Source organism: Aquila chrysaetos, chromosome Z (genome assembly GCF_900496995.4).
Source record: "Aquila chrysaetos chrysaetos chromosome Z, bAquChr1.4, whole genome shotgun sequence".
Lineage (NCBI taxonomy): Eukaryota > Metazoa > Chordata > Aves > Accipitriformes > Accipitridae > Aquila > Aquila chrysaetos.
In genome coordinates, this window is record NC_044030.1 from 24,741,628 (window position 1) to 24,763,612 (window position 21,985).

The 21,985-nt window shown below is 37.5% G+C and overlaps 1 protein-coding gene across 3 annotated transcripts in view; it reads right to left on the reverse strand.

The window, feature by feature from the left end:
• Nucleotides 1-21,985, reverse strand: part of MAN2A1 (mannosidase alpha class 2A member 1) — a 127,754-nt gene that overhangs the window by 81,111 nt on the left and 24,658 nt on the right. For all 3 annotated transcript variants that reach the window (XR_005931556.1, XM_030004495.2, XM_030004497.2), the window contains exons 3-7: nucleotides 21,186-21,330; nucleotides 6,251-6,422; nucleotides 4,404-4,531; nucleotides 2,688-2,861; nucleotides 147-333 (exon numbers count right to left, since the gene is read on the reverse strand). Coding sequence is in view for 2 of the 3 variants with exons in the window: in XM_030004495.2 (XP_029860355.1) it covers nucleotides 147-333; nucleotides 2,688-2,861; nucleotides 4,404-4,531; nucleotides 6,251-6,422; nucleotides 21,186-21,330 (806 nt within the window). In the remaining variant the exon portion in view is untranslated. The remainder of the gene's footprint in view (nucleotides 1-146; nucleotides 334-2,687; nucleotides 2,862-4,403; nucleotides 4,532-6,250; nucleotides 6,423-21,185; nucleotides 21,331-21,985) is intronic.

A 21,985-nucleotide genomic window follows, 5' to 3' on the forward strand; every position in this document is an offset into this window, starting at 1 on the left:
TTAAGTAATAGGTATTATTTTACTAAAACAATTTTATTTTAAGAACTATATAAATTCACCAACCTATGTTAGATATCATCTTCGACCAGCATAATTTTATTATTTTTTTTTAAGTTATTCCCTTGCATAATATGTAAAAACTGTACCTGTGTTGAACATTTCCAGCGTGAATGGCTTCTGGTGGAACTCTCCATGGACAGCTTACTCTTCCCCCGGGAAGACGTTTGAAATCAAACTGGCAGCAGATTTTTGGATCTGGACCACAAGTATGAGGAACATCATAGCTATAGAAAGGCATCATATGACAAAGGATATCTGTACTGGATCCCAAATCTGGAATTAAATACATAGAGCACACCTTTAAAATAAATGCTCTCAGATTTGCCAAAACTAAACCAGTTCCATGTTCTTAATCCAAGAATTGTATTAAAAAATGAGATCAAGACAATTCCTTGCTTTGAATAGCCATACCTGGAGTCTACCTTTGTATGTACCTTACATATAAAGAGGCTAAAAAGAGAGGTTCAACCAAGATTGGAATGTTCCAATTAAGCACCAGCTGACTGGGAAAGACAGGAACAAAATGTTAGGGTTTTTTTTTACCCATATAAATCTCATTATTTCCAGAATTTTAGAGGTGAACAAACACACTTCTATACTTTGAGTGACTCAAAACCACCCCCACCCCCCCCCCCCCAAAAACCCAAACCAACCACCCTGCTGTCGTTACCTCATTAGCACAACATTTGAATTGGTTGGCTTTAGCAGTATCTTAATTTCTTTAACACATAACTTCAATACATTAACAGCATGATTCTGCGTACTTGTAGATAGATTCTGTATGCTTGTACATGGAATTCTATGCACTTCTGAGACCATCTTTGCAATCCTAACTTTTCCATCTAGTCAGTCCATTCCCTAAAGTTTAACCCACCAGGAGCAGAGATCTACACACACCTTGTCAAGTGTTTCAAAATTTAACTTTAAAGAGAACCTGAAGTTCTCATAGAACTTAAGAGAACCATAAGTTTAGTCATCTGGTAAAACCCCTAAATGCTGATTGCATATTTCCAGCACTAACGACTTAAAGTAATTTTATGTTGAAAAAAAGGGATGAATGTTGTAGATGTGCCACAGAACCTGGCTCCTAAGTATGTCAACAATACATAAGAAAATACTCTCCAGAACCTTAACAGCATAAGTCTTCACAGTTCCAATCCAGACCTTTTGTTTAAAAACTCCTATTTTACTACTACTTACTTATTACTATAAAGGTAATATTCCATAAATACATGCATTTACTTTTCAGCTACCAGAGTTCTCTTTATCGCAGGTACCACGTCTACATATTATGCCAGCTGAGCATGCAGTGATATTTCATATGTAATCTGTTTTGAAAAGCCTTCTTTTGAAGCCCAAACACTAGACCATATCACACATGTGATTTATGTATGCAACCATTAAGGAAAAAGGCCTGTCAATTAATGATTCTGTACACTGAGTGGTATACACCAGCATTCAAAGAAAAATCTCTGAAGTGTCAGTATCTGACAAATTCTTGCGCAGTGGTGTGTTTTCCTAAAGTTGTTTACCTGTGCAGCAGATTGCTTACTCTGAATACTCTCCTTCCTACAATTTCCAATTAAAAACACAGAGGAACTAAAAAGGTTCAAAATCACCACCACCTTTCAACAGTAAGTACTAAATACGTTTGTTTGATCCCATATTGATAAAGTAGTGACATATTAGCTTACTTTAAAAAACTGAAAGACCAAAACCTCAACTACATATTTTCATCATAGACCTTATTGTAATGCTGGTACAGTACAAAGCAAAACAAAATATTCATATAGAAAAGTACATTCATTTACAGACACATCAGTTTGCTAAAGTATAATCACTACATTACTGAAGAAAACTTTCATACTCTATATTGTATAAACAATATCAAAAAGCAATTCTATTTATTCTAAGAGTAAGGTTTTTGATGAGAATTTCATTGCAAATTAAAGTGGTGAAATGTTTTTAATTTATTTTTCTGACTAACAATAATCTGCAAATTGCAAGTCCACAGAAAACTACTGTACCTAATGACACTAATTTGTCACAGCAACTGAGGAAAACTGGTTGCTTGAAAGTTTTTCCCTTAGTAAGAACATAAACAAGACAGACCTCTCCATCTTCAAATATTCACTTTTGGCATTTTTTATTTTTTTTCTCTCCAAGAGAAATGTTCCTCCTCCTCCACTTTATTTCCACATAGTAGGAGTAGAAAGGAGAAAACAAAGAAATGAGAAAAGGAAAAAGAATACTCCAACCCATTTACTTTTTCTATATATACTTGTAAGGAATGCAGGAGAAGGGAAATAAGGTAAAGTAAAAGCACAAATGAAAGTGAAGAAACAGGAAGATCAGAGCTAAAATATCAATAATACAGTTTTTATATTTAACCCCTTTCCTAAGACACAGGTACTCACATTCCCTGTTACTAAAAAAAAAAAAAAATCCCCAAAACTTTACCTAGATGACTTTTTTTTTAACAGAACTGCAAACCTAACATTTTCAAGTCTAGACTTCTCTAATTAACCTGTTCTGTAAAGATTTCCACAGTATTTATTCAAGTTCTCTCTGTATTTTACCTGTGTAAATTAACAAAATAAATTGACATAAAGGAAAAAAAAACATACCCCAGTTCTGTCTCCAAAAAAATTCCAGTGTCTTCTGCATTGCAAAATGTTTTTTAACTGAATAATGAACTCTTTGTATAAGCATATTGGAAAATCCCGTGCGTTTCAGAAGGTAGGCCATTGTTGGTGAATGCCCAAAAGGATCAATTGCCCATCCAGACTTTGGTTTTACTCCTGTTGACAAAAGAAAAAAGTAAAAAGGGAAGAAAGTTTTACTTTTCACTCAAAGAAAGCTACACCAATATAGTTTAAATCAGAGCACTAAAGATAAAATTTCCAAGAAGATATATATATATATATAGCTGAGTATTAAGCCTCCTGCAGAACACGCCCTGGCATTAACAAGCTAGAATTAAACAGAGAAACAATTAACACACACAAAAAAAATCAAATGTCTTGGAGACAAGGCATTCTAACTACATAAAAAACCTGAGATTAGTATTCTACACTGTTACACTATCTCAGTTGTGTGTCAAACATCTTTACATGGAATTATAATGAAACACATTCTTTTTTCACTTTAAGTAGTTTACAGACGTTATAATTGGAAAGGAAAGCTGAAAGAAAATGAACAGTTGGGGATGGATTGATGCTGTAGCTTGTTGAATTTTTACTGTAATTTAAATAATGTTAACCTTTGTTGGCTTTGGAACTAACTTTTCTTTTTATTTATTTGGTTGGCAATCATTAGAATCATGTCGATTAATACTGTCTTTTCACTGAACTTCATACTAGCAAATAAAGAAGCTGTATCTAACTTTTGTTTAACTGAATCTTCAACGTGATTCCTTAGGCACATTTTTACTGTCTTACCAAAAAAACAGCAGGGAATGCATTACCCTTTTATTAGGCCTACCCTCCCCCTATCGCTTAATTATGTCAAGCTGTGTTTATGGAAATTGCAATCTAAGAAAAACATGGTGAAACAGCTTTTCAAAATAATTTCAGTTAATTGAATGAAGTAATGTTAACTTGATATTAAAAGCACTGTAGAAATATTTTCTATATAAAAAGGGTTATCTCTACATATAGAGCATTATCTCCACTTACAGAACTAACCAAAAAATTACTCCCAAAGCCACCAAAACAGTTCAGCCAATATTACTGCAGTCAATAATTCCTCAAAGTTTCAAAAGTGGATGAGTCAGGCTTTTCTTTTTTTTGTGAAATATGAACAATTCTAACATTACAATGCATTTAAGTTTTATTACTACTTCTACTGCTGCTACAACAACTACTACTAAATTTCTTTTTTGAAAGACTTACATAAGAGAACCTAATGAATACACAGCCTACAGAATAGATCCAAACACGAGAGGAATATCAATTTTTAAGTCATTTTAAGGCCTTTGTCATGATTTTCAAAAGACAGAAATAGCAATAGGAAACTGTGATACCAGAGACACATGTTCTACAATTCAGCATGATCTAGTGTTACATTTTGTTATGCTAATATACTACACACATCTTTCATTGATCAAGACAAAATGTTACGACATAAAATTGTTTAAATACACTTCATCCAGGAACTTATATCTGCAAACAGTAATTGCAAATACTAGACTCAATCCTATAGCGTCCAGTAAGTGGCTGATTTAATGTTTCAGGAAAGCAGAGTAAAGAGAGCCTTCTAAGAACCTCAGAAATAAAAAAAAAAAGTATTTCCTAATTGACTTCCTGTATTAACACAGTTAAATTTTAGATCAAGCTACATACCAAGGTTCTTTTCTAGCCATTGATGTCCTTCTATCAGTTGGTCAATTAAAGCAAAATAATGAGGAGAGGCTTCATCAGGCATGACCCATCCTCCTGTTACTATTTCAAATTGTCCATCTTTTATTAACCTGAAAAATACGTAAACTGTGTTCAGAATCTTGTATATGAAAATACACTCTTAAAAATCAATTTCTGAATACCCAGTAAGTGTTTACCAGGGACACAATACCAAAAGCTAAATTCCTTTTGCTGCTTCCATCACTGGACTACATTTCTTTAATCAAACAGGGAAAGAATTAATAGATGAACAGTGAAATTTTTAATGCCTCTGTGCAATGAAAACTACCAACTCTACTGCATGTGCCATAATACTTGATTTTTTTTTAAATCAGGGAGAAGCCTAGTTCCTGCATGGATTACAAAAATAAAAGTGTGTGTTCCACAACACTGAAGGCCAGTTCAGTGAGATGCCTAGACATTGCACATTTCAAGCACTACTAATACCTGCCCGTCTTTGATCTACCATTGTTTTTGTTGTTTTAGAGGGGTGATAGAGCTTTGAAGTTTATTGTACCTATAAAGGCTTCAGACCATCTCACGCATTAAAATGCCTTCTTGAAACAGATCACAGGATGGTCCAGTCTCTCTATTAACATATCAGTGAATATAATGGTCATGGTTCCAGCATCAGGTGGTCCCTACAGTTAAATAATGTAATTTCAGCACTTACACTGTACACTAGCATATAAATGTTTAATGAATTCAAGAAAGAAATGTAGTAAGTTTATCAAAACTTAGTCACATTGTAGATAATGCTCACAAGAGCAATGAAAAACATACAGCAAAAATAACCTCCAGTGCAGCTTCTCTAAGTCTTATACCAGTTTGAACAATACCTGATTCCCCTGAAGAAAGGATCCAGTTCCCTAGTGACTATCATTTACAGTTTATTGTGTTCCAAGGGATCTTTTTAATCTCAAAAATCAGCAGCTGTGCTATAATACTCATGCATTGTACATAAATTTTTAAATAGATAATTTTCTATGTCATTCCCAAGATTTCCAGCATTACCTAACCTTTGCAGCTGTGAGGGCCTCATAGCCTTAACGTATACTGCAACCCATGCATCTTGAAGGGGGACATGAGAAGGAGGGCTTCACAGAGATGAGCTAAGAACTGTTGGACCCTGTCTTAAAGCTAAGTAAAAAACCAAACCAAAACAAAAAAAAACTTTTTGAAACCTCCAAGCTAGAACCTCACTTCAAGTTTATCCAAGCAACATGCTTTCTTGTCTCAATGTCTAGGGAATCCTCTTACTTCTGTATTACATTTTGACTTGTAATTTTAAAAAGAACTAAGAAAAGCAAGGGTGTAGATTATGTACTACTTTACCGTTTAAGCAGCTGCATGTTTATAAAAAATACACATATTTAAAAACAAAAAAATTCATTTCATAATTGTGTTATAACTGAAGAAAAAAATTACCATATATAAACAGCTAATATGAAAGATTATTTTTATTCCATTGTCAATACTTCAATGTGACTTCAAATAAAGCTTATAATCACAACTCTATTACAATTTGAATAACATCTTCATTGTAGTACATTGAAACTTTTAATCAATTTTTTCAGCAACTCAGTAATTCAGCTTCACTCCTCTAAGCAGATTTTTATTTTGCAACTGGAAAAAAAATGAACCAAGCCCAGAAAATCAGCACTTGAGTAGTCAATTATTCTAGCAATTCTGCATAGCAACAAGTGAAATCTCAAGTTTACAGTGTAGCCAAATACACAAAGTCTCAGAACATGCCACATGGAAGAAAATAAATAGGTCAGTGTTCAAACCTTTTAACAGCATCCTTTTTTTGGCTATCTATTCCATCCCACCATTTTGAAAAGTAAGAAATCTCAGACCACATAAATTTCCTTCGCTTGTCTTCTTGCAGTTTTATAACCATATTATTTAAGATATGCTGTGTCTGATCTCTGAAGTAATCATCAAAAGTCTTCAGCCAACCTACGAAAAAGGAAATATGAAATTTAAGGTGCTTTCAACAGTGTTAGAGACCTGCCTTCTTCCCACTCCCTATAAAAAGTTAAGTGAAGCATTTTCTTAAAAAGTTGACACTACATGCTGTGGATAGTTTGAAGTGCTAAACTCTCCAGGAGTTTCTTTTCACAAAGTTTAGATGTTTTATTTCCTAAACATACAAATATATGGAATATTGGGCTTTCTACTTTGAACAACAGAATAGACAGATTTAAAAAATGGTGGAATATTTTTTTTATTTAAGCACCAATTAAGTAGTTGAAAAGGAAGATGTACACATCTGCAAATTGATCTTCTTTGATAACTTCCACTAGGTTTCCTCAACTCTCACATCAGGAGGACTGTAGCATCTACTAGAAGATCATCTTCCGAGCTGAAGCTCTATTCCCAACACACACCCCCCCAACACCCCCTAATCCTTCCCTCAATATCTAATCTCTTCTTTCAAGTCATAAAGCACCTCATCACCCTACTTTATGTAAAACAACTGCATGAAAATCCTTACTAGCAGCACCTTACACTTACAGCCTGAGGAGAAAATTAAGAGCCACTAATGGTATCCGACAGACACTGAGGGTAAAGAAGGGGGACAAACAAAGCAGCAGTAAGCCCTGCAGCACATGTTCAGCAACATTTATGAATGAGAGGTTTGTTAGCAACGACTGAGAAAAGAAATACGTTGTAGCTGCATCCCTCATCAGAAAAGATATCAGTGAGATGCAGAGTAAAGGAAAAACCAAATTTAACCACATACTCAGACCTCACAGTGCAGTCTTCCATGAAATTCTTTAACCTCTTCCTAAAACCTTGCATGAGAACCATGCATCTTCCTTCCCAGAACCTGGAAGGGGTATGTTCTTTCTGTAATTGTAACTGGGAAAAAGCAGAAGATAAACCTGTCTACTTAATACAAAAGTGGTATATTCCTACTCTTCATACCAGCTCTTGTCATATATGAGCATTTTCATTTAAGTGCTTCCAAAAGTGACTCAGCAGTAGAGTTTTAGGAAGTATCATATACAACAGAGTAACTACTGAAGAATGCAAGTGATGTTATTAATTATGTTATGAATGCATCCGCATTTTCAGATTTTCTGAAAGCTTCATACAATGTGAGGATTGTAATCCAGACAAATACAATCTGGTGACTCCACTCTGATTTACCAGTTCTGTTCTGCAGAGGCACTGCCATTCTAGCACAATGCCAGTCTGCTTATAAGAAGATACAGGATTAGGCTGTTCTGGAATTAAGTAATATTGTTTCAAGTCAGATATATAAATGCAGAAAATTTTAGTATTAAAAAAATAATTTTTAAGTCCAATAAAAGAAAACCACTTTATTATTGACTAGAGTGAATATTGATTCATAAATATTTTAAGGATAAAAAATAAATTACATTCATCTATGAAGGACCAAGAGACAGCAAGAGACTGGCAGCCGTTTTGTCTCAAACAACAAAGCAGGTAGCTGCAAGCAGCCGAATCAGGACATGGCCAGCAGAGGTGGGGTAGCGAACTGTTTCTAGGAAGTTTCCTAGCGGTTGCACTTCGGACATTTTGTCACAGGTTCGGAGTTTTGCCATGGGCCCTTACCACAGCACTTGTGTAAACACGTTAAATGGGATAACGGGGCATCAGCGACACCCCTCCCCCCCCAGGAACTTTCGAGAAAACCCCACAACGCATGCAGGAAGGGCTCTTGGATGAGGGTATAAAGGGGGATGGGGTGGGGGTGGAGACCAACCCCAGAGGTGCCCCCACTGCCTGAGGAATCCAGACAGCTACTACTGAGACTCCTTCTTCGCTGGATCCAAGGGTGGTGATACTTACCTCTCCTTTTTTCTCTTTTTTCTCTCTCCTATCTCTTCTCTTCCTCCTACCTTGCTGTTAGGAATACTTTGCTACGGCTGTTAGGTGTCAAGTTTCTTATTCGAAATATCTGCTACGCCAAATTTAGCCACACTTGTGTTATAAGTCAACGTCAAATAAAACATATTTCGAGCATTTAGGAGCCATTGTCGTGACTCCTGCCCTGGGATTCGCCAAGGAAAACGGGGTGTTAAAATTTTCCCTGTCCCTCATGAGTCATTGTTGTGACTCCTGTGTGCGGCAATGGACTATCTAAAAGATCACCTTCCCCAAGCCCACCGACTGGGACTGGGACAGGACAGCATCTTAGGTAGAAATGCAGAGCTAATGTAGTCTGACAATATACATATTCTTTCCCAGTTCACATCAAACTGTTAATTACATTTCAAATAAAGAATCTTGTAATTAGGAATAACCACTAGACACTGGCGCACTCTTACTTTGGTTGCACTACTTTTAGGTTGCACTCTCACTTTGTAAAGGTCAAAATTTAATAAAGTATTCAGAAACAAAACCACCACAAATTTCTAAAAAACTCCCTTTTTTACTTTGCAAATGAGGAAATAAAAATATAACACTCCAGAGGAAAAGTGCTAGCTCAGTAACTTTTTTTTTCAAACAGACATTTAGCATCTAAAAGAATCATCACACCTGATATAAATTTCCACACAGATAGAACCCTAGGGTTTAATCTAATCTATCTTAAAGGGGAAAAATACATTTTGTCAATACAGTTAATATGAGGGCTAAAAACCTAAACATAAAACGCACTTTCTTTAGAGGCATGGAAACAGCCTAATACAAAAAAGTTGACAGTAAATTACTATTACACAATAGTTCCATGAAGACTGAAAACAGAAAAGTGATGAATAAGCAGAATTTATTTTCCTTTTGTGCTGTTCTTAAACAAAATTTGTTGTGATCTCTGCCTATTTCAGTAAGTGTTTTTTTAATGGAAGCTATCACTCGGATTGAGATCACATAACCAATTAATCTTTTTCAATGCTCATTTACTTTTCAACAAATCAAAGAACTATTTTACTGATATTTACATAAAAAGATCAACATGTAGCAGACTACACATTCACAAATTTTTACCCGGAATTTCTTCTGCAAGAGACAGTATCATGCTAGCACACAACTAATGGAGGATGAGCTAAAACCATCCTATGTTTTTCCTACACAGAAATATATCATCGTAATAAACTGTTTTAGCATATTTTTACATTGCAGCAATAAAAGCAAACTTACACTGAATTAGTCGTCTTAAACATTCTTGAAAAACTTAACAAACCAACCTAAATAAAGAAGCACAGAGCTAAATGACAAAGCAGCTAGCATAAGAATACATTATGATGTAGGAAAAGCAGAGTTACAATTAGGGGTCGTTTTGTTTTAATATAATTCAGTTTGTTAAGCTATAGAGGAAGGGTATAACATGGTTAACACTCTGAACTTAACACACTTCAGAAAGTCCTAGAGCAAATATTTACAAGTATTCACAGAATCAGTTGCAAGCCAGCAGAAAGTCCTCTGAAATTTAATTACCATGCATCTCGCATCTTGCACGTAAATATATTTATTTCTGGCTAGAATAGAATATTTTCAGTTGGAAGGGTTAAAAATCTTCTAATCCAACTGCCTGACTAAAGCTGATCAAAAGTTAAAGCATGTTATGAAGGGCATTGCCCAAATGCCTCTTAAACACTGACTGGCCTGGGGCATCGATCGCCTCTCTAGGAAGCCTGTTCCAGTGCTTGACCACCCTCCCAGTAAAGAAATGTTTCCTAATGTCAAGCCTGAACCTCCCCTGGCACAGCTTTGAGCCATTCCCAGGTGTCCTGTCACTGGATCCCAGAGAGAAGAGCTCAGGACCTTCCTCTCCACTTCCCCTCCTTGGGAAGCTGTAGAGAGCAATGGGGTCACCCCTCAGACTCCTTTTCTCCAAACTAGACAAACCCAAAGTCCTCAGCCACTCCTCACAGGACATGCCTTCCAGCCCTTCCACCAATTTGGTTGCCCTCCTCTGGATGCATTCAAGGACCTTCACACCCTCCTTAAATTGTGGGGCCCAGAACTGCACACGGTATTCAAGGTGAGGCCTCACCAATGCTAAATAAAGCAGGATAATCACCTCTTTTGAACAGCTGGTTATCCTGTGTTTGATGCTCCCCCAGATGTGGTTTGCCCTCTTGGCTGCCAGGGCACACTGCTGACTCATGCTGAGCCTGCTGTCAACCACCACCCCAGATCCCTTTCTGCAGGGCTGCTCCACAGCCGCTCCTCTCCCAAGTTATACTTGTGCCCAGCATTACTCCGTCCCAGGTGCAGAATCCAGCATTTGCTTTTGTTAAATTTCATACCGTTGATAGGTCTTAACTCCATAACTTACAGAGGCTGTCCAATTTTGCGTGGAGCCATAAAGATGAAAAAAAATTATCAAAAGCTGAATAGAACCATGAATAAATTAATTTACAGTTGCTAGCTATAAGTCTACTACTACAGACTACCACATTAAATGTATTATTTCACATCTCAGTCCCTAATATCACATAAGAATCTAGTACAACTCAAGTTCATTTTTGTGCTTATCCACAAACTAAGAATGTTCCCAAGTCGAAAGAAAAGGTTTACCAGTGTATTTGCATCAGGAAACTTTAAATACAACTACAGTTTACACATGGAAAAAGTGCAATAGTTTAAAGCTGCAATTACCAAAACTAAATATACTAATATCAGCAAAATAACATTTGTTGGTTTATACAAGGACCTTTATCAATATAAACATGTAAACAAGACCAAAAAAATACCGTCTTTAATGTCAATATGCTTGTTTGGACTTAAGTATTCAGGAGCTTGCAGCTAGTTTCATTTTCTGCCAGCACATGTGATAGCGATATAGGGTACACACTGCTAAGCTGCTTGCCTTTTGATTGCCTCACTCATGTTTGTCCTCAAAAGTGTGGAAACTTGATTTCCACCCACCGCCCCCACCCCCGAGATTTACCATCATCATGCAGTGGTCCTTTTTTAATTTTTCTTTTCCCCACTTTGATAATGTAAATTTTCTTGAGTCAACAGCAGACTCCATGAATCGTGTCCAAATGTCAATGCACTCCATTGCTATGCAAAAAATCCTGAAGCATTTCATTAACTGATTTGCCACTATTCCTGTCTACACTTCCAAGTCCAATTTCCTTCTTGAAGCTCTACCAACTAATTGCACTAAAGAAAGGTATTCTTGTGTTTCAGCACAGTTAAAACACAGTTGTAGAGACACAGGCAAAGTTTCAGGACAAAATCAGAACAGAAGTTGACAACTTAGCATTATTCAAAAAGTAACCTAATTAAGTAAAACCATTTTATAATTTGATCATGACAAGAATCACAAATCAACTCTGAAAACATGAAATCATTACTACTAAGAGTGTTTGAGCACTGCTTACATGTATCTGCAAGGTTGTTGGATTTTTTTTTTTTGACATTTGTGTTTCTTTTGCCTTTTGGTTTAAAATTGACTGTTGAAATGAAACCAAAAAGACTTTTCAATTGCTTACTACCATAAGTCACCCTCTAATGTTCAAGCGGAATCATGTCCTTAAAAAAATTTCTAGTTTCTCATGAAGTCTGTTTTAATGAAGAGGCAGATCTAGTGAATGTCTGGAATACTATTCCTTGTTAGATTAACACATTTTTTGAGGGCAGTTTGTATCTCTGATTTACTTTACAGTAGATCATAATTAATTTCAGTGACTAAAAATTCACACATCAGTGCTGCTTCTTGCAACTTAGGACACTTGAGTAATTTATTAATTTTATGGCAGAGTTAAATCAAACCATTAAATTTCAGATAGCATTATACAGCTTTCCAGAAAATAAAAGCAATCTCTTTGCTACAAAATTAGTGGAACTTCAGTTCTTCGATTTTTAAAATGTACACCTGAGTTAGTAAAAAACTTAAGCATAACTGTAAAAAAAAAATTACGTAATTCTCAACTAACTGGTTCCTGGAAGAAGACACAATTAAGTCATTGTTTTGATAGCTAAGGAAGTAAAAAAGAATCATAAGCTGAAAGAGGATGTCTTAGTTCTTAATTACATCCATGGTCCACATAACATTTGATGCCGCAATGGTAAAAGTTTTTCTTAAAAACAATAAAAAAAATTAATGGACATGTAGCCAGGAGTTCTTACCAGTGTTTTGGAGAACTTTAGCATGGTATATGTGTTTAACTGATCATACACTGGCACACAATAATGACAATAATGCAAACACTAGAAATAAATCCAAAAACTAAATTTTAACTTACATTTTCGTAAGTACGATTATATGTGGAAAGAATTTAGCATTAGCACCTTTGTACATTCAGCAATTAAAAAAAATTCCCTTATTTTAAAGTATAGAATATACACATGAATTTTTTAATTTAGAAATCTTGCATCATCATTCTATGATGTGAAAACTAAATAGAGCAAATATACAAGTTTATATTTTACAGATGTATCTGACAAAACTTCAGTGCTAATTTCACCAAAAAGAAGTATCTTTTCAAAGATGAATGGCTCATTGGCCAACACTGTGAAAGAAAACTTGAGAAACGTGTCTCATGTAAGGCTATCTCAAAATTAAAACTCAAAGCACTCTAAGATTATTTTTCATGTTTCTATTTGGCACAGTATAAACCAGAATAAGACAGAAAGCCATCTGGAACATCACTGTGTTGAAGAATTCATTCTGATTCAGAAGAAGATAAATAGAAGATTAGCCCCTTGTCCCCCCAGAATATTCTCTGAAGTAAAGTAATTTAGGTAGAAGCAAAGACACTGATATTAAAAAGGTATGACAGTGTATTTACTTTTCCAACGGCATACTTTAACTTGTAAAAGATCTCTGCTCAATGGACCACAAATATTTCGTATTTATCACACTTAATTTCATAAGCATAGTTAAAAACTCAAATAATTGCACATTTCGCCAAAAGCAAAACCTGTCATGAACCATGAGGTACTTCAAAAATTATAGTTAGACTTCTTATGTGTTAGACTTACACAATGAAAGGTCTATTTCTGCTTTGTACATATCAAATCTGCTGCCCTCATAACTAAGACAGACAGAAAACTTCTACTACTGAGGAATTAAAAGTGTGCTCTCGGTAACAGTCCTGTCAATTTTCAAGGAAACTGCTCTGCTGTTTGTTTTTTTTTCAGATGAAGAGAAAAAACTCTATCACTAAAAGTCCCCCACCACCTCAAATGCAACCATTTTGAGAACTGAGCCAAGAATAAAACTCAGATTTCTGCAATGCAGCATGTCAAGAAAAACCTGTGAGCTGCCAGTTTCGCATTCTATTCCTAGATCTCATCTTCCTCTACAATAGAAAAAATAGGTGTTCACCATTAAAGGTGTATTTTATAGTCTTTACATAGCCTTCATAGGGTTTTTTGTTTGTTTTTTTTTTTTTAGAAAACACTGTATACTGTCGCTGTTTACAAAAAGGAAAACAAATTCTAGACCAACAGTGGTGACTGTGATTTTTTTTCTCTTCCTATTAAAACACAACATGAAGCTATTAATCAGTGAACTTTCAATTTACAGTCTGAAACTTTTAAAGGTAAAGTTTTCAGATGTCATTCAACTAGCATATTTTCTTTCTTGCTTCAGCTTTATACTAACCTGTTCTTATATTTTGGTGGGTCAGATAACAGTCTAAATGATCTGTGTTCCAAGCATGTCAGAAAAACTAAGAAGTCACCTGAAAACTCTATCCAGATCTGGTCAACAGAAAACAAACCTGAAACTCCATGGTATATTAACAGCATAAACTGTTATGCTTAAATTTTCTTTTATCTTAACACTGATATTAACTTCATAGGGCTATAGAGACTTCCTCCTGAGAAATGGAGACTGTATTAAATAATAACAAGGGGTTAATGTGAATGCTAGTAAGGTAAAGTTACCAAAGTTATAGAAAATTAATGAAGTGTTAAAAAGTAGTATTTAGACCTGACATATGTGCATATACACTTTCACATACATATTTACTTAGATAGAAATTGCGAGTGGGCAGGCGGAGGGAGGAGTGAAAACCTATTTTCGTCTCTTTCAATTTCACTTAAGTGCTGCTTGTACTAGGTCTGTAACAACTACATTCAGCAATAAAATACCCTGATCTGGTACACATATATATTACAAAGCTCACAAGTCTCAATTCCTAAATAATTTAATGAGAAGACATTACCAAAATCATCACTGCCAAGACAGCAATAAATGCTAGAGGTGTCTTTTGACCCCTTGGTCATATCTGAACATCATCTTTCAAGTCCAGTTGTGCTGGTTGACAATATCACTGTCCCTGAGCAGGGTTCTCCCCTCTGGAGTTCAGCTGCCTAATCCACTTCAGGCAGTCACATGAAACTGCTGTTGAAGTACGTGAGATCTAACATAAGGCCTTTGCCAGCACAGCAGGTTATACAATCGCTCATTAATGTGCTCCAGAAAGAAATGCCACCCATCTGTGATGGCTATAACCTCACACAACACAGCTATTTGTAAACTGAACATCTCTACATGGCTTGAGATTAATCTGCTCAGGGTGAGTCCCCCTGAAATCAGACATGCTACTGAGATGCTCAAATCTTCATCAACTGCCAGCAACTAAAAGAAAATTATGCCTGCCACTGTTCGAAACTGTGAAGCGGACCCATTCTCATACCTCATTCCCCAATAATGGGTAAATAAATGTATTACCTACTGAAGGGAGAAGCATAGAGACCCTAAGTTTATAGGTCCTCATTGAATTCACATGGAAGCAGTTAACCCAGATTTAGCAGAATTTAGCAACACAAAGTGCTTCAGAGCATCAGCACACAAGTCATTCCTCAGAACAGACTTGGAACCTAACACCACCCCTTCCCTATGGATCCTGTTTCAAGGCAGTTTCTTTGCCTTTGAGCTACACATCCGAACTAGCATAACTGGTTACTTGAAAAGTTAAAGTAGCCTCAGATGAGAAAACAAACTGTAATGAGAATTCAAAGCTTTTGCAGCTAATATAGTTATATCTTTACTGACCCCATTTCTTGGTAAATATTCTTCACGTACATTGTTACAGTATAGGTTCGTTATACCTTAAGCTTTTTTGCCAGAAGGTATTTCCTTTGCACCATGCCTTTTAATTCTCTGCGGGAAAGGAAGAATGTAACCATTAGCTATACAAGAGATTGCAGATCTCTGTTACAGATAAATTTTCCTTCTTTCAAGTGCTTATTAATCTGCAGTTTCATACTGCAGACAGTTCCACAGAGAAGTCCTTACCAAAAGCAGTACCAAGTCAGGAGATGTCTCTGAAAACAATCTTTGTAAAAGCAAACAATAACCAGTCGTGCACAATCACCTTTGGTGACAGAACAGTTTACATTTACCAGGTTTATATCTCAGTTTAACTCTACTTGATATCAACTGAGGAGCCTGAACAAGCTGGGAGATATTTAGACTGTATGCACGAGGAAATGCAGATTTCTCGATTTTAGTTACTGCTGATGGAAGGACAAATAAAATTTTATAGCAAAGGCATGAAGAACTTGGGTATTAAGGAGGAAGGCTTTAGGAGCCAAAACTACACACCAGTAAGAAAGTCAGCTATCAAAGGTGAATGAAAACACCATTAAGACTTCAGGCAAGTCCTTGGGAATAACATACGGAGAAAAATAGTTACAACAGAAAGATGGGAAACAGCTCTCATAACTTCACAGAATTCTTCCAACCTTATTATTGAAGGGGGAGTCACAGAGAAGACTTCTTTCAGAGAGCTGGAAGAACAAGTACCTTACTATAGACCTAATGAGTGACTCTCTCCAAGATAGATATATGAATGCTAGTAAAAATCCATCTCTGAAGCTAAATTCATTATGGCCCACACCCCTATGTTTGGAAGAGGGCCAGACCAGTGCTAGAAAGGTCAAAATAGAATCAGATTAAACTTCATTAGAGCTCTCAAGTGCACCACGAGTCATCATTCAGATGTAAAATTAAGGAACAGACAGACATATCACAAACATACTTCCTGGGTAAGTAGAAAATTCCTACTGGGAAAGTATAGGAAATTCCGTGATTGATAACACAAAAAGTTGAACAGGAGAAGGTGTTGGTGAAGCTACCTCTGGTTGTAGAGCAGTATCTATGCTTTATCTGTATTAGAAGTTTAATAATTCTGGTGACTCAAAAACTTTTTTTGAAGGGGGTGGGAGGATGGGGTTTTTTTGGTGTTTTTATTTATTTGGGTTTGGGTTTTTTGTTGGTGTTGTGGTTTTTGTTTGGTTTGTTGTTGGGGACGTGTTTGCTTGGGTTTTTATTTGTCCAGTTGTTTTTTTGGGGGTAGGGAGTTTTGGTTGGGTTTTTTGTTGTTTGGTTGTGTTTTTTAAACACCGACCAAGAACCCAAACCTGAAAAAGAATGCCATACATAGAGAGGGTCTCTGGACCTGGAAAAACCCCTTGTTATCCTCCAGCCTTCCAAAACAAGGTATAATATTTCAAGCATCCTGGTAAATATATAGTGAAGCTCAAAGCATTCCTCACTGAGTAAGCCTAGTAACTTGCCATCCTAACTTGGAGGCTAATAAGAGATGTGTCCATCTTCCCAACAATTCTACTGTTTTGGAGACCCTTCTCATAGGAGCAATACAGAGCTATTCAGTCTGCTAGCCCCAAAAGACACTGTTTTGGGTTTGTGTGGTGGGGTTTTGGTAGCAGGGGAGAGGCTGCAGTGGTGGCTCCTGTAAGAAGCTGCTAGAAGCTTCCTCGGCTCAAAGTTGGACCGGCCTCTGGCCCAGGCTGAGCCTATCAGCGATGATGGTAGCACCTCTGGCAGAACAGATATAAGAGGGGAAACCTGCAGTGGGGGAGGAGATTGGAACGTGAGAGGAACCCCTCTGCAGACAGCAAGGTCAGTGAAGAAAGAGGGGACGAGGTGCACCGGAGGAGGGGATGCCCCTGCAGCCCGTGGTGAGACGGCAGGCTGTCCCCCCCCAGCCCATGGAGGGGAGCGGGGGAGCAGATGCCCACCTGCAGCCCAGGGAGGACCCCACGCCAGAGCAGGGGGATGCTCCCGAAGATGGCCGTGACTCCATGGGAAAGCCCACGCTGGAGCAGCCTGTGCCTGAAGGACTACAGCCCATGGAATAGACTCACCTTGGAGAAGTTCGAGAAGGACTGTCTCCCGTGGGAGAAACCTCACGGTGGAGCAGGGGACAAGTGAGGAGTCCTCCCCTTGAGGAGGAAGGAGCAGCAGAGACAATGTGTGGCAAGCTGACCACAACACCCATCCCCTGTTCCTCTGCGCCACTGTGGGGAGGAGGTTGTGGCAATATACTTCCCCTCCCCCCAGCCCCGCATCCTGCCAGCAGGAAACGAAACTTCTCCAGGCAGGGAGAAGGGGAAGGAAAAAAAACCTTAAACCCTAGAGGCCACAGGTTGAAATTCAAACTAGCCAATCGAGACGTGCTGGGTACACTGAGGTGACCCTCCTGGCCAATAGGGATTAAATGACCACAGGTCAGATTCGACAGGGATATAAACGGGGTCCTGCTGGAGTACATGTTGGAATCAGTCCTCCTCGGAGCAGCGGATCTGCAGTCAGGGACTCCCCCCTGTGTTGGGGCACAGCCCAAGGTAACTCCTTGAGGAAGAGAGCCCTCAGCTTTTAGGTGAGTGATAAGCACATTTTGGAGCAATCACTTTAAATCTTGGGGATTCTTGAGTCGGTTGTGTAGTATTTATTCTCTTTACATCATTGAGCCTGTGGTTTATAAAATGTTACCAGACTTCTAACTAACTTTTTACTGAAGAATAAATCTGAGTTTTAACACCTGTTGGATTTGGTTATGCGTGCATCTGTAACAGAGGTAGAGAGAACCGGGAGTGGAGTTGAGCCCAGGAAGGAGGGAGGGATGGGCAGAAGGTGTTTTAACATTTGGTTTTACTTCTCATCCTGTTTTGATTTGATTGGTAGTAAAATAAATTCATTTTGGTTTTTCCCCAAGTTGAGTCTGGTTTTTGCCCATGACCATAATTGGTAACTGATCCCTCCCTGTTCTTGTCTCAACCTATGAGCTTTTCTTCGCATTTTCTCCTCCCCATCCCACCACAGGGGAGGAGTGAGCGAGCAGCTTCGTGGTCCTTTGTTGCCAGCTGGGCTTAAACCACAACAGACACATATCTAAAAATTTGGAGACTCTGATGAAGCCTCCTCCAGCATAACCTGATATTGATAGCCTGTTGTCATGGGTTAACACCAGCCAGCAACTAAGCACCATGCAGCCACTCGCTCATTCCTCTCCTCTCCACCCCAGAGAATGGGAAGGAGAATTGGAAAGAAAAAAAGTAAAATGCATGTGTTGAGACAAGAACAGTTTAATAATTGAAATAAAATATTATAATAATAATAATAACAACAACAACAAAAAGAAAAATAAAACCCAAGAAAGACAAGTGATGCACAATGCAATTGCTCACTACTCACTGACTAATGCCTAGCCAGTAACCGAGCAGTGATCAGGGCCTCATGGCCAATTCTCCCCAGTTTATATACTGAGCATGATGTCCTATGGTATGGAATGGTCCCCTTGGCTAGTTCGGGTCAGCTGTCCTGGCCATTCTCCCTCCCAGCTCCTTGTGCACCTCCTTCCTGGCAGAGGATGGGAAACTGAAAAATCCTTGACGTTGGATAAGCACTCCTTAGCAACATCAGTGTGTTATCAACATTATTCTCATACTAAATCCAAAATACAGCACTATACCAGGTAGGAAGAAAATTAACTCTATCCCAGCTGAAACCACGACAACCTTGCTACTGGCCAGCTGAGCCAACAGCAGCCTCAAGACTGTATGCCTTGCTTGGCATACGGTAAGGGAGAATGTCATTTGTAGTGACTGATGTTAGTATCTACCAAAATAATCTTGGTGTGAAGAGAGGTCAGTAACTTCCATACTCAAATTCCTTAAGAGTATGAGTACTCAGTGGCCACTTTTGGTAAGCAGAACTGGTGCTACAGGATGAACCAAACACTAGATTAAGGCACCCAACACCAAAGTTTGTCAAACACAAAAGGTGTTGGCTGTGAAAATCTACCACAGCTGATTATAGGAGGCAAGACAGGAATCAAGATGTGAAGAAGAAAGTAGAAGGCTGGAGATTTAGCTCCAAAGAGTCCTTCCAGAATGGTAACAAAAACTGGTCAACTCTGCATGGAGCACTGACGAGAAAGGCCAGGCACCACAGAGGAAATCAGCCCAATATATTCTGTTTTGGAAGGCAGTTACAGAAGGAACGTAAATAAAATAAAAATAAAATAATTTTTTAAAAAAGGATAAAACCAAAATTACTAGAACCTCTAGGGAAAAAAAAAAAAAAGCAAAAACATCAGTGTCAGAACACTGAGCCCCTACCTAACCTCATGACTTGAATGGACACCAGCAAAGTTTTCTGCAAAGCTCTTCTCAGCTTCCATCAGGACATTCTCCTGCAGCTCCCAAGCTTCATGCTCCTGTACAGCTACCTCAGTCTGCACTGTGCAGGGGGTCTTTGTTCAATCCAGCTAAAATTATCTCAGGAGGACATATGTGACACTAGGCAACTGGCCTCTAGTGGGATGCCAACTGTCCTTCCCCAATTAAGGATATGATCCTACTAGCTTCAGCAGAAAGAAGGGAGAGAGGTAAATTCCATACCCCTTTCTAATAAGAACCAAGAGAATTAGAAGTTCTGTACATTCCTTTAGGATGGTTTCAGATTCATTAAATGACTATACAGAGTGTGGCTTCTTTCTAGGAGAGTTTTCAGGGTAGCAAAAAACAGAGAGGAAATAAATGGACACATGTTTTAAAGACAGTTCTCTAAAAAGGCAGATCAAAGTTTATACTGTGATTACTTTCTCTGAATATTTTTACCACATCCATACTTCGTCATTTTAGCTGTCATAACTAGACAATACAGTCCCTCCAAATTCCAGTGTTCATTTTATTTGAAAATGCTAGATACATGCATGATACAAGTCACTTATGTTCAAACTACTGTATGTTAACTTCACTCAGATCCACAGTATTTCAAACAACAAATTAAATTGTTAGAGATACACACAGTAGTAAAGTTATGGCTTTCCACAATAACAAGCAGCTTCGCCAGCTTCTCATTGTCAGCAGACATGTACCAGGAATATACTATAGCAGTATAATTCACTGCTTTTTCATGTATTTTACAGTTATTTCAAAATCAAGTGTCACTTCTCCATTTTATTTGTTACGCAGTAAACATCCACCTGGGAGTAAGAAGTGAAATTATATAAGCATACCTAGGTTTCAGTTTAAATCCAGACTTTATATTGTCCCACTGTAGGTTGGGGGCAGGGGTGTGCACAAAAGAGTAAAGAAAGTGTTACAGTCAAAAACCTCAGATTTGCCATTGTCATATCTTCCAAAAAGCACATCTTTCTAGCACAAGCTGAGAGTTAATTATCTATGACAGTCCAAAAAGTCAAAATAAGAACAGGCCATATTTAATGCAGCAATGAATAAACTGACTGGGTTACCAGCAGGATGAACACAGAAAATCCGTATTACCTTCCAATATCGACAGTAAAGTTCTGCTCCAGTTAATAAATAAGTACATGTACAACTTTTATCATAACAATTATCACTTGAAGTCAATGGCATTTGAATTATACATCTGCTTAACTGCCTTGCTAGACTTAAATCTAACATATTAAGTAGTATGCTCCAAAAAAACCCAAATCTTAACAGAAATGGCAATATATTTCTTAATTCAAAAGCCTCTAGATACCCAAATCAATACAGTTAAAATATTACCTGGGTCATTATGTGAGTGAGGCACGACAAAAACTTGAAGTGGTTCACTGTCCCATTCGTTTTCATTGTATGTGATATCGAATCCTTGTTTCCACACGCCACCATCTGGATTATCGAAAGGAAGAATGTCATAGACATCCAACATCTAAAAAAGAGTAAAAGGAATATAAAACATGAATTCATAAAAACAGTTCTGCTATTAAAAACCAAAGCTGTTTTCATCAGAAATAGATCAGCTTGTTCATTACACAGGGAGAGATGAAGAGTCAAATGAATAGAAAACTGAAAAATGAGAGCAAGTTTCAAGTCACACTAGAACACCCAAGACACAGCTGGCAGCAAGAGGAGCACTTGGCAGGCCCTGTTCTGAGGAAACTGAAATTGATTAGATAAAAGGTAGGAATAAGAGCCTTAAGTCACAAAAATTATGACAGCTCACAATGGCATTGGGGCAGGAGAGTAGGGAAAGGATTATACAGAATAGCACAATACACTAAACAGGGGAATGCAGAAGATGAAGAGGACAAACTAAGCAAGCAGTAAGAAGGGATGACAACATGAGAGAGATTGACGCAAAAGTCAAACTCACAAAAGGGAACTGAAAGAAACTATCAAGGAAAAATGTTCAGAACTATAGCCAATTGCTATAACAAAGCTCCTTATATATTTACTGTTGCCCAGTACACTAATTATACAAGGACGGACATATTTCACTTGTCAATGCAAATAAAAAGGTTACAGGTAAATAAAGCAACTCTAGAGTTACTTCAACAGGTTCCTATGAAATTTAGATACCACCA